Consider the following 13,312-nt stretch of genomic DNA (forward strand, 5'->3'; position numbering starts at 1 on the left):
GGAATTTCGCAAACCATACTAAACTGCATAATTCGATTTAAAGAGCACATTCGTATGTCCAGATTCACAAAGAAGTAGCCCCAAGGTGACATTCAACTTTTCAGTGTAGTTTTTGGAATGCAAATTTTCTCGGGAGTACCAGAACTGTATTACCTCATGTTTAGTTCTTTATTATGGCATAATGCCATACGTCCCAAAAGATAACAATGTGCACTTGAAATTCCACAAACGGTTAGTTGCTAACAGTGTTTTAAATAAACAGACTGCCTCTGCTGAAAAGATTAATTAAAGTCAATTTCTTTTAAGCAAATTGACAAAAGTAACTTCAATGTTCTGCAAGACAATATCCAACTGCCAAAAATCTGGAAATAAAATCAAATCAGAAAACAAACTAATAATATACTTTAGCCTTCAATAATTAAGGAATATTTTAATTCACTTTATAGCTCCCAGCCACAGAAAACCGTTTTGTTCTTGAGAGCTGTAAACCAAGAGGAAACAGCAAAATCACTAATGTAAAAACGGTTCACGTGGAGACTACCCCTCATCCTACGACAACTCAGATTGCTCTGCGCATGCGTGAATCTGACAACTTGGGTGCACCAGAAAAATGTTTCCAGATAGCATCTGGCTGCTTGTTGCTACTGCTGATTCAGCTAATGTCTCTAAAGTTACCTTGGATACAGCATTACTTCAAGTAACTAGAAGTGGGAGAAGATACTGCTCATATGCGACTCAACTGTGCATGCGCAAAAGCTCACTGACAACTGCTCAAACGAACCTAATGTTAATCATTGTGACATCACGTCCACTGGAAGCAGTTTATTGTTATGAAGTATTGCAATTTGCATAGTCTTCGTCCTAAAGCCTTTGACACATTTTGCTGTTGGCAGACACTTGTGTGTGCTGTGTTTTGTTGCTGTAAATGGCACATTTCCTTTGCAAGTTAAGTTTTATTTATTTTTTTCCTTGTTTATGTTTTATTGCTGCCATATTATATTGCAGTAACAGATTAAAGTAAAATTCTTTTTTAGAGTATCAGTTCTTACCAGTAAAAACTACAAAAATTTAACTGGAAACCAAAACAACAAAAAATTCCCCGAATTCTTAAAAGTTCCCGGGTGTTTCGTGGTTTTTCTCCTGGGTGAAAAAGTTCCTGGGTTTTTCCCAAATTTCCTGGAGTGTATACACCCTGCTGTATTAACTTTAGGTTCCCCTCTATCTGATTCAGTAAGTAAGTTCAAAATTTTAAGTAAGGCAAGGGTATACCACCTCCAATAGAAGCATGCATATCGCACAACTGCTGTGTTCAAATTAATCTATAGATTAAGGGCAGCTTTAGCTTATAAATTCATACAGGAAAGGGTTGGGTTTTAATACAGGGTACAGCCATAAAATGAAGTGATTAGCAGCTTTACGTTTTTTATCATTCACTCTAGTACTGATGTTCAAACCATTCCCTTGGGTCAAGGTTACTGAGTATTTTATGACAGCTTTAGGAAGGACCTGACTCCTTGAGAGCATGTCCTAAGATGCCAGTATGAGACAAGTATGTGCCTGGGATGGTCATGGTATAACAGTGGATAAATACTTAAAACATATCAACTGCAAACAGTACACCATCCATAGCTCCACAGGATAAAATAATCAATGTGTTCTGGGTTGGCAGTATAGATATATATAAATCTCAAATGAAGCTAACAGCTGTTTCCAGCCTTTGTGAGAACAACATGTTCCGGTACTGAATAGAGAACAGTGATGAATTAAAACAAAAAATGCCACTTTGCTTACTGAATTATGAAATACAAAAATCTTTAAAGAAATCAAGTAGCTTGGCGTGACAGCACAGGTAAGATCAGTTCATATAGAGTAAAAATGTCTTATAACTGGTCATTTATATATATATATATATATATATATATATATATATATATATATATATATATATATATAAAAGGTCCAAAGAGTAGCACCAAAATCAAAGGATAACTTGAAATATGTACTGCTAACTGGGCACAGTTTGTAAGTGCCATGATTTTATACATGGCATATGTCACACCAAAGGACTTTGATGAAAATGTAAAAAATTCAAATGATTGGTGAAAATTACAAACACACTGATTGCGAACAGACAACAAATAATGTGGGAGCCATATAAAATAATGGGTCTAATCTCTTAGACAAAATGAAAACCATATTTTAACATTCTGAAACATGTTTCTACTGAGTAAGAGATACTACATGGAATTCTGATTGAATGTAGAGAGAAACGTAATAGACCACAAATTACTTTCTATTCGTCTCAGCAGCGGGCTAATAGAGTGATTACAAATTTCTACTTTTTTGTTAGCACATTATAATCTTCAAATTGTTGAAGCCTTTACCTTTAAAACCAAAGAGAACTAAGTGACTGTCAGCTTCAATAGTATTCCTCATTAGAGGAATGTTTAAGAGATCAATGGCAAACTTACAAAAATTGAAAACATTACTGTAAGGATGAAAATTTAATTTGACACATATTGGACCTTACTTACGATATGTAATTAAGGAATATAACTACAGAATTGACTGGAAAGTGAAAATTTTTCTTACCATACTCTCTTGCAGATGGGCAAGGCGACGTAGCTGCCCCACATCAGACAATATTTCATAACGACTGATTCCACCTTCTCCCAAGTTGCTGGCTAAAATCTCCGCTTCCCTCATGTTACGCTGCCGTACTTCCTCTGGACTCTCTTCTTCCATTGTTACAGCTCCTATAGTGCTTTCCTTCTTTGATGCTTGGAGGTCCACCCAGTTTGGTAGGGACCTGAAGGCAACAGCAAAACTCCTCTCTAATGCATAAATCTACAACTACTGCTGTCAGCCTATACATACAAAGCAATGCTCTTTGTTGCTGTTTTGCTTTCATGCTACAAGAAATTATGTGGTTTACGGCATAGCGTGAACAATCAGAATACTGTAGGAGCCACGGTGAAATCTATTGAGGTAGGATTACATATGGCCTACAGCAACATACAATTGATGGGTTGATGACTATTAACTTAAATACTGAGATAGTGTTATGTAGTGTTATGCAAATGTATCTGAATCTAGTTAATAGCACATTAAATCTTGTGAAATGAATACAGCAGTAAGCAGCCAAATAAAGCTTATGAAAGTGGTGTAGGCAGAATGAAGTATGGAATAGTAAAAAGCGAACAATGAAACTTCAGTTAGGAATATCAATAACGTAAGAAAAGATAAGATTTATACTTATCATAAACATGACATGGTATGTTGCAGAAAGGCACAATTAAAAGACGCACATAAGGTTTCAGCCACAGTCTAGAGAAACATGCACCACTCATTCACACAAGCAAACACACCTCACGTACATCACCACTAACTCTGGTAGCTTTGTGGGAGGTGTCAGTATACTTACTTGATAAAACGGCTAATGTCTTCATCGCGTAACCAGGCTGCACTACAAATTCGTTTATCCTCAGAATCAGGTTGCACAATGCCACGATAAGCAGCCTGACAAGTTTCTCGATACCCACGCACAATATTGCATATTATGGCTAGAAAATGCTCTGAGTATACTGGAAGTGATTGCATCAGACCACGAAGCTCCTGAACACATTGCTCAACTATCACGGTACTCTGGAATGAAAACAAATGGTGACATAAATACAGGCGCCCAATGTTTATTTTGATGCATATGCTGCTATTTGAAAGTCATATTTTTATAAATAGGTGTATTGAGCCCAAATATATCTCCTAGTTCTCACTTTAGGAATTTGCTTCAAGACACATTGAGGGCTCATTAAGGAACTTTGAACAACTATTCAATATGCATGATGTGAGTCTTAAATATTTGTGTACTGAATATATTTGGTCACTACTATAACAGGACAACTTAATGTATTGTATGGGTAACAGCATCTAGAGAGAATTTCAATAAAAAAAAAAGACTTATGATTTTGAAGGGACACTTCTTAGGTGATATGTACTTTTGTCCACATTGGAAATATTTATTGTAACAGAGTTGATACATGCATATTGGTTCCACCTGTCAATCGGCCATGTAGTTGTATTGATGCGGCTAAAGTCAGAGGTCATGGTCGTTCCGAGCATAGAAAAAGCCCTCTGCCCTTGCAGTTGAACAGTGAGCAGTGGGCCATCAGTGGGAGAGGTTCCCTGTGAGGAGGGTTAATGGTTATCACTAGCGGTGGACGCGTCCACGCCTCGGCAGTCGGTTGTTTTGATGTACTGGAGAGTGGTGAAAGCGAGCCAGGTAGGTGCCTGTGTTCAACTGGGAATGCACCATGAAACATAACAGCCCATTGAGGCCTATTTAAAATGAACATTTCCCAGTCTAATTCAGGATCGCACATGCAAACAAAATATGTAACTTGTCTAGAAAAACTTATAACTGACAAGGGAACCTCCCCATCGCACCCCCCTCAGATTTAGTTATAAGTTGGCACAGTGGATAGGCCTTGAAAAACTGAACACAGATCAATCGAGAAAACAGGAAGAAGTTGTGTGGAACTATGAAAGAATAAGCAAAATATACAAACTGAATAGTCCATGTGCATCATAAACAACATCAAGGATAAGGTCAGCTCCGGAGCGCCGTGGTCCTGTGGTTAGCGTGAGCAGCTGCGGCATGAGGGATCCTTGGTTCAAGTCTCCCATCGCGTGAAAATTTTAATTTTTTTATTTTCAGTTTATGTGACAAATTCTTATGTTTTCATCACTTTTTTGGGAGTGATTATCACATCCACAAGAAAACCTAAATCGGGCGAAGTAGAAGAATCTTTTTACCCATTCGCCAAGTATGCAAGTTAGGTGGGTCGACAACATATTCCTGTGATGTGACGCACATGCCGTCACCAGTGTCGTATAGAATATATCAGACGTGTTTTCCTGTGGAGGAATCGGTGGACCTATGACCTTGCGATCAAATGTTTTCGGTTCCCATTGGAGAGGCACGTCCTTTCGTCCACTAATGGGACGGTTTTGCAGTGCGGTCGCAAAATACAGACACTAAACTTATTACAGTGAACAGAGACGTCAATGCTCGAACTGACAGATCATAACTTTGTGGAAATAAAGAATGTAAACTTTTCACTCGAGGTGGGATTTGAACCAAGGACTTCTCGTTCCGCAGCTGCTCACGCTAACCACGGGACCACGGCGCTTCTGTGCTAACATTAGCCTTCGTGTTGCCTATCTTGCGCATGGACTGCTCAGTTTGTATATTTTGCTTATTTTTTCATAGTTCCACACAACTACTTCCTGTTTTCTCGATTGATCTGTGTTCAGTTTTTCGAGGCCTATCCACTGTGCCAACTTATAACTAAATCTGAGGGGGGTGCGATGGGGAGGTTCCCTTGTGAGAAAATAACTTTTTAATCTATTTCAGTTCAAAGTGTAGCAGCTCTGTAAATGAAGGGAATAATTCCCGTGAAGGGAGTCTCCAGTAATTAATAGAAAATATAAATGTATTATTGTAATTCCTTATTTGAGAGTTTATTCTCGAATGAAATAACAGACATGTACTAATATCGTAGTGTACTTACTGTTCTGAGCAGACATACGTTTATATACGTATTTTCAGTTTTTATATGTAAATTTTAATTGTTAATTAATCAAAAATTGACTTTAAACAATGCCGAGGATTGTTCGGGATTGTTAAGAAATTATAAATAATGTTGGCATAGGGGGTCAGTCTGGTTTTAGTTTTTGAGCAGTGAGCACGTAGCTGCTCCTTTTGTATTGTAAGTATTGTTTGCCTTTGTAATAATACTTTAATTTTGTTTTGAAAGTATAATAAATGTATTTAAAATAACATAATGCAAGATGATTTTTAATTTTAACTTTTCTGAAGTTGGACTTTTACAGTAACTGTCTCCAGAACTTATGCTGGGACAGATTGCCTGATACGATGAGTAAAACAACCCGTAAGAACTTTATAACCATGAGTGTTCGAGTTGCTACTGTGTCCTACTTTGATCCACCTCATTAACTACATGTATAAAATTTTGTTTGCTCATGCTTCGAGGAGCGTGGTGGGTGCTATCTTTCATGCTCCAGTGTGGATTTACATTTCTTTCTGTTATCTGTTGTAGAAGCTGGAAAGTTTATATGTAAGCAACAAAACGTCCTGAGTGTGGTGCTTGCTTAATGTTATCAGCCAATGACTTGTATTTACCAACGACTGGTTTCTATGCCGACAGCAAAACGCGCTGGTAAACCGACTGCAACAGAATAGGTGATATAATTTTGATTCTCAAGTACTGAAAAGGTGGCTGTTGGTTCAAGATACTGTAAGTGATCACATATTCTTTTTTCATTACTTCCAAGAGTAAAGTCATGGGTTATTCTCTCGGGGGTTATTATCTCGGATGATAAGTACGTAAAGCTCAAACTTAAGTGTGTTCAATTTTAAGGGAACCGACAGTTATTGTTTGCTCAATGTGGTTGTTGATTTCAAACTGAAATTATCTTTACTCTTGTTACTAATGCAATAGTTCTTAAGGAAAATTGGCCTATTAACGTGTAGTTCAATGTGGCTGGTGCTGGAGTCTGAATAACCATGTTGTGTCATTGTTTGTACTGCTTTGGGGAAAATTTCAAGCAGGGCTAATGCCTGAAGTTTGTCATTTACAGTCTGTAACTAAAAATGTGTGTTGCAATTTTTTCAGTATTGGTTATGTGTCTTGTAATTTTAAAAGGGTTACATCCCAACTCATTTTGGAAAGCTTGCTGAACTTCAGATTTACAATTTAGGCCATTAATTCCCAAGGACTAGTGTCCGTGTTTATGTAACTCTGGTGTAAAAATTTTATTTATCGTAAGCAAATTGTCTTTAAACTTCATACACTTTGCTGAAGGGGCTAGTGCCCATGTTTTGTGGTCCACAGATTTTGCTAAGTTAAATAATAAATTTTAAAGCAGCTCCTGTTAGGTGTGCAGCCATTGCAGTGCATACTACTTATCTACTTGCGTACACTAAGGGCTGTTGATTTTGTCTTAGGTTGAAGATAATACGGCAGGCGATCACTTCGCAAATTTGTAGATATACCCGACAGCTTTAGGTCCAGAGGCCATTGTGTGTCATTATTACCTTGTTTTTTAAAATATGTGTGGCTAGTGGCTCATAGTAATTAAAGAAATCTTGTTAATTTTGTTAAGAACCTTAGTGCCACCAACCCAATGTTATTTTTCATGAGTGAAACACATCAAGGTTTGGGATCATGATTTAAGTAATCCTGTTTAATGTTCTTAGTACCAATGTATGTTCCCTGAATGATGTTAATAAATGTTTTGTACATCTATTGTCCGGTGGCTTAACACTCAAGGATCACTCTATCTAAGCTATCCCATTCTAAAGGTTTTTATAAAAGGACTGAAGGACTGTCAGTTCCTAAGTAATTCCTTCTACCTTCACCAATTCCGGTCTCCCCCCCCCCCCCCCCTCCTCCACTTCCTACCAAGATTCAGCCCAATTTTTGCAACAGGGTACATATTGTCTATGTATTTATTTATTTATTTATTTAGCCATTTGATATATTTCAATTAATATATGTTGTATCATTACATACAGGCCTTGGCATTTTGATTATGCAATAACAATTATGTATTGTATTCTGCCACTTAGTGCATTTACAGCACATATTACAGAGAACTACATTTATGATATTTTACGATGTTTGCAGGTCTCTTTCACAGTATGTGACAATTTCCCTTATGTTTAAATTTATATACAAACATTTGTATTGTTTTTTGAATTAAAATGATGGTCACTTATACGGATAAAACAAAGAAGAGAATGGGATGAATGCTGTTCTGAAATACTTGCAATGTATAAAAATTTTTGGTTAGGAAGTATACCTCAGCTGGGTGAATACTTTTAAATCCTGATTACTCATGAAAAATAATCAACTGAACATCATTAGTGCAATACACACGTCTGACAGACAGCAGTAATAGTTTCAAAAACAAATTGAAATCATACCTCCTTGACAACTCCTTCTATACCATAGATGAATTCTTGAATATGAGTAAATAAATCTGGAGATATAATATATGCATTTTGTGTCATTTAAAGGAATGGGATAGATAATAGAAATATTTAGGTATAACACAATATATCTTTAAAAAAAAGTGCACTTGACAGTTTCCACATCATAATGGTTTTCCATCCTATTGATCAATGGAACACGTAACTAACTAAACTGAAATGTTAGACTGAAGTGTGTTAGAGAAGTAACACTTAACAGTATCATAAATCACAATCATGGTGAATGCCTTGCCACAAAATAGCAAATAGTCCACAGGAAGAAACGTAAGATATTTTCTTCTCTATCAAAAATATTTCTTTTGCCTACACAACAAATAATGGACCTCGTAAAAAGAACTTTTGAGATCACAAGAGGGCTGTGGGCTAATGGTACAATTCAAATGAGCAAACAGAATAAAGAGAGTGATATTTAGTTGGTATATCAGTCTCTCGCAGTAAAACTTCTAGTGACAAGGGAAAAGCTGTAATAGGAATCATGAACAATGAATTCTATTTGGTAAGAAAATGTTTTAGTTTCACTTAAGAAAACTGAGAATTAGGACAATATGAAAAATTTCATGTACTAAACTTTCACAGTGATATTTCACAAACAGTGAAAACTTTGTGGTTGAGAAAACAAAAAGAAAAAATGTGGACAATAGTTTAAAAATGGGTAGCATTGTTGACCTAAAACAAATCAATGGTCACACCAAATGGCTAAAGGAGCATTATTTACTTTGGGAAATGCACAGTACAAGGTTACTATAAATGATTCATTTCTTTTCAAAGCTCTACGTTTTCCAAAGTGTTGTAGTTGTTGTTGTTGTTGTTGCTGTTGTCTTCAGTCCAAAAACTGATTTTACTACTACAAACTTCTCTCCAATGCTTGGTGATCTCTTGGTGTCTCAGAAAGTGTCCTACCAACCAATCTGGGTGCTGATGACCACGCTGTTTAGCGCCCGAAAACCCCAAACCACACCCACACACACACACACACACACACACACACACACACACACACACACCAATCCCTTCTTTTTGTCAAGTTGTGCCAAAAATTTCTTGTTTCCCCAACCAGAAAAAAACCTCCAGAAAAAGACTTCCTGACACTTAAATCTATATTCAATGTCAAAAAATTGTTCTTCTTCAGAAACGCTTTTCTCGCCTTCGCCAATCTACATGTTATAATCTCTCTACTTTGGTCAGCATCATTTATTTTGCTGGCCAAAAAATAAAACTCATCTACAACTTTCAAGTGTCTTAGTGTCTTATTTCCCTCAGTATCACCTGATTTAATGCTACTACATTCCATTATCCTTATTTTGCTTTTGTCTGACATCCATCTTATACCCTCCTTTCAAGACACTGTCTATTCTGTTCAATTCAAAGTACTACATGTATAACATGTAAAAATACACTCCTGGAAATGGAAAAAAGAACACATTGACACCGGTGTGTCAGACCCACCATACTTGCTCCGGACACTGCGAGAGGGCTGTACAAGCAATGATCACACGCACGGCACATCGGACACACCAGGAACCGCGGTGTTGGCCGTCGAATGGCGCTAGCTGCGCAGCATTTGTGCACCGCCGCCGTCAGTGTCAGCCAGTTTGCCATGGCATACGGAGCTCCATCACAGTCTTTAACACTGGTAGCATGCCGCGACAGCGTGGACATGAACCGTATGTGCAGTTGACGGACTTTGAGCGAGGGCGTATAGTGGGCATGCGGGAGGCCGGGTGGACGTACCGCCGAATTGCTCAACACGTGGGGCGTGAGGTCTCCACAGTACATCGATGTTGTCGGCAGTGGTCGGCGGAAGGTGCACGTGCCCGTCGACCTGGGACCGGACCGCAGCGACGCACGGATGCACGCCAAGACCGTAGGATCCTACGCAGTGCCGTAGGGGACCGCACCGCCACTTCCCAGCAAATTAGGGACACTGTTGCTCCTGGGGTATCAGCGAGGACCATTCGCAACCGTCTCCATGAAGCTGGGCTACGGTCCCGCACACCGTTAGGCCGTCTTCCACTCATGCCCCAACATCGTGCAGCCCGCCTCCAGTGGTGTCGCGACACGCGTGAATGGAGGGACGAATGGAGACGTGTCGTCTTCAGCGGTGAGAGTCGCTTCTGCCTTGGTGCCAATGTTGGTCGTATGCGTGTTTGGCGCCGTGCAGGTGAGCACCACAATCAGGACTGCATACGACCGAGGCACACAGGGCCAACACCCGGCATCATGGTGTGGGGAGCGATCTCCTACACTGGCCGTACACCACTGGTGATCGTCGAGGGGACACTGAATAGTGCACGGTACATCCAAACCGTCATCGAACCCATCGTTCTACCATTCCTAGACCGGCAAGGGAACTTGCTGTTCCAACAGGACAATGCACGTCCGCATGTATCCCGTGCCACCCAACGTGCTCTAGAAGGTGTAAGTCAACTACCCTGGCCAGCAAGATCTCCGGATCTGTCCCCCATTGAGCATGTTTGGGACTGGATGAAGCGTCGTCTCACGCGGTCTGCACGTCCAGCACAAACGCTGGTCCAACTGAGGCGCCAGGTGGAAATGGCATGGCAAGCCGTTCCACAGGACTACATCCAGCATCTCTACGATCGTCTCCATGGGAGAATAGCAGCCTGCATTGCTGCGAAAGGTGGATATACACTGTACTAGTGCCGACATTGTGCATGCTCTGTTGCCTGTGTCTATGTGCCTGTGGTTCTGTCAGTGTGATCATGTGATGTATCTGACCCCAGGAATGTGTCAATAAAGTTTCCCCTTCCTGGGACAATGAATTCACAGTGTTCTTACTTCAATTTCCAGGAGTGTATGATTGATGCATGAACAGAACCATAAACTAACATGCTTGCATTCTGCGCTCTACAAACATACTGTCAGCGCCTTTGTGGTCACACGACATATGTTAAAGTGAGTTGGCTCCATAACTTACGTAACAACATTCTATCAATGGTCACCACAGCAGCAATGATGCATTCTCTGAGCTCTTCCAGTGTTTTTGGCAGTGAGGGTATATAAACATGGCGCTTAACCATAGAGTAACAAGGTTGGATAAAAAACTACCCCAGGCCACATAATTTTTTATCCTATGTTAGGCTTCTTGGGGGCTTTATTCTTCATCATAATTTAACAGGCAAATTGTGAAATTTATCTGTCGGGGTAAAAAGATCACCCCACCTTGTTATTTTTGTTAAAGCTTTTTATTTACAAAACAGACATAGAAAATGTCTTCTGACAAAACATTAACAACTCCATAGGAAATAATAAGAGGCTTAAAATGTATATTAACATGACTCAGATGAAGATGTGAGTCATCCTGAAGGCAGTCATATCACAGACGACAAGGAGGATGATGAATTGGACATAATGCCATTTGAGGTTGATTCATCAGGTGAAGGTGATCACCATGTACGGAAAATTTTATATGGCAGAAATAGGTAATGTCGGAACACACACCCCATCCATAAAAAAGCACTGACAGTCCCAGCAAAAAATATAGTGGACAAGTACTTGGAGCAATGAGGCAAAAAACAAAACGTCTCCCAAGAAATTATTTTAACTGTTGTTTACTAATGACATGGTTTCACTAACAGTTACCTACATGAACCAAAAAATTGCTGATTCACGGGAAAAATACAAATCGCTGCAACGGTATATTGAAGATACCAACTGAAACAAAATAAAAACATTTTTTGGTACTTTTTATGAGTTGAGTTCTAAAAAATGTGTATGTCAATTGTACTGATGCATGGTCTGTAGTATAAGGGTCCCCATTTTTCCAAGGAATTACGACTTAAAACCGATTCGACTTTTTGATCAATAATCTATGATTTAATGACCAACATACTAGGCTGCAAAGAAGAACGGCAGGCAAGTTCACTGCATTCCTTAATTTATGATGTATGTTTGTCAAGCACAGTCAATAACTGTACACTTCTCCTGTTCTCCTAACTGTTGATGAGACACTCCTTAGCTTCCAAAGCAGATTGACGAGACACTCCATTGCTTCCGATGCAGATGCCCATTCAAAATGTAACTGCCCAGCAAGTAGGACAAATATGGGCTAAAGATAATTTCATTGTGTGACAAGAAGACATATTACTTTAATGGGGGCATAAAATATTTGGAAAAGAAACTAGGTATAAAAGTGTTTCAATTCCTACATATTTTGTGGTGAAATTATGTGAACCTATACATGGAACCAACCAGAACATTACAATGGAAATTGATTTGCTTCTTGTCAAGTAACCAACAACTGGCTGACAAAAAGTTGACAATTGTTGGCACCTTATGAAATAATAAACCAGAAGCCCAGTAACAAGCCAGAAATCCCAGAATCCCTGTTCAAACCAAGAACAGGCCATATTCATTTACAGAAGAGAAAAAATATTGGAGTCAAACATTCCAAAGAAAAATAAAAATGTTATTCTTTTGTCAATGATGCACGAGTTAGGTGAAATAAATGAGAAGGCAAAGAAAACGAACATATCACTTTTCTACAATAACATCAAAGGGGGAATCAATGTATTTAATTTACTAAGTCACAACAAGACCACAGCACAAAAAACCAGGTGCTGGTCAATGTGATATGTGTATGGGCTTTTAGATGCATCAGGAATAAATGCCTATGTCTTGTATAGGGGGAATGGTGGCACAAAGACACAAAGCAATTTTCTCAAGTCTTTGGCTTTTGGGCTGGTTGAAGCAGAAATGAAAGACAGACTCAAAAGAAAAAAATTTACCCAAAGAGCTTCGCATAACCATGGAACAAATTTTGACACATTTTGGGTGTGATATTCCAAGATCAGCAGCACAACCAGAAATGATTTCAAAAAACAGTGGACTATGCTTTTATGCTTTCTTTGCAGTCAAAACGAAGACTGGAAAAGTTCCTTTGAATGCTGTGTCTCTTCAAAACCAGTGTCCAAAGACCATAGGAAAAATATTTGTCAAAGTTGCCATAACAGTTTAGTTTGTAAATGTTTTATATATTCAAAATTTCATCAAATTTTGAAATTAATTTATAAAATCTTTATTTCCTTTAACATGAGGAACTACTTTTTCGTAGTTGTTAGCTTTATATTTTTTACCAATTTATGTGTTATGCTAAACAGTTCCTTCAATGATTCTTATGCATTATGATACGTTCTATTGTGTTTCGCACTGTTATAACAAAAAGTGCAATTGAATACAATAGATACGTGCAATCTCATATTTCCATATATGACAATC

The 13,312-nt window shown here is 38.6% G+C and overlaps 1 protein-coding gene across 2 annotated transcripts in view; it reads right to left on the reverse strand.

The window, feature by feature from the left end:
• LOC124612780 (exocyst complex component 4) overlaps positions 1 to 13,312 on the reverse strand; it is a 242,963-nt gene that overhangs the window by 81,820 nt on the left and 147,831 nt on the right. For both annotated transcript variants that reach the window (XM_047141177.1, XM_047141175.1), the window contains exons 10-11: positions 3,425 to 3,645; positions 2,593 to 2,809 (exon numbers count right to left, since the gene is read on the reverse strand). In XM_047141177.1, the coding sequence (XP_046997133.1) occupies positions 2,593 to 2,809; positions 3,425 to 3,645 (438 nt within the window). The remainder of the gene's footprint in view (positions 1 to 2,592; positions 2,810 to 3,424; positions 3,646 to 13,312) is intronic.

The sequence above is a fragment of the Schistocerca americana genome, chromosome 4, assembly GCF_021461395.2.
Source record: "Schistocerca americana isolate TAMUIC-IGC-003095 chromosome 4, iqSchAmer2.1, whole genome shotgun sequence".
Taxonomy (NCBI): Eukaryota; Metazoa; Arthropoda; class Insecta; order Orthoptera; family Acrididae; genus Schistocerca; species Schistocerca americana.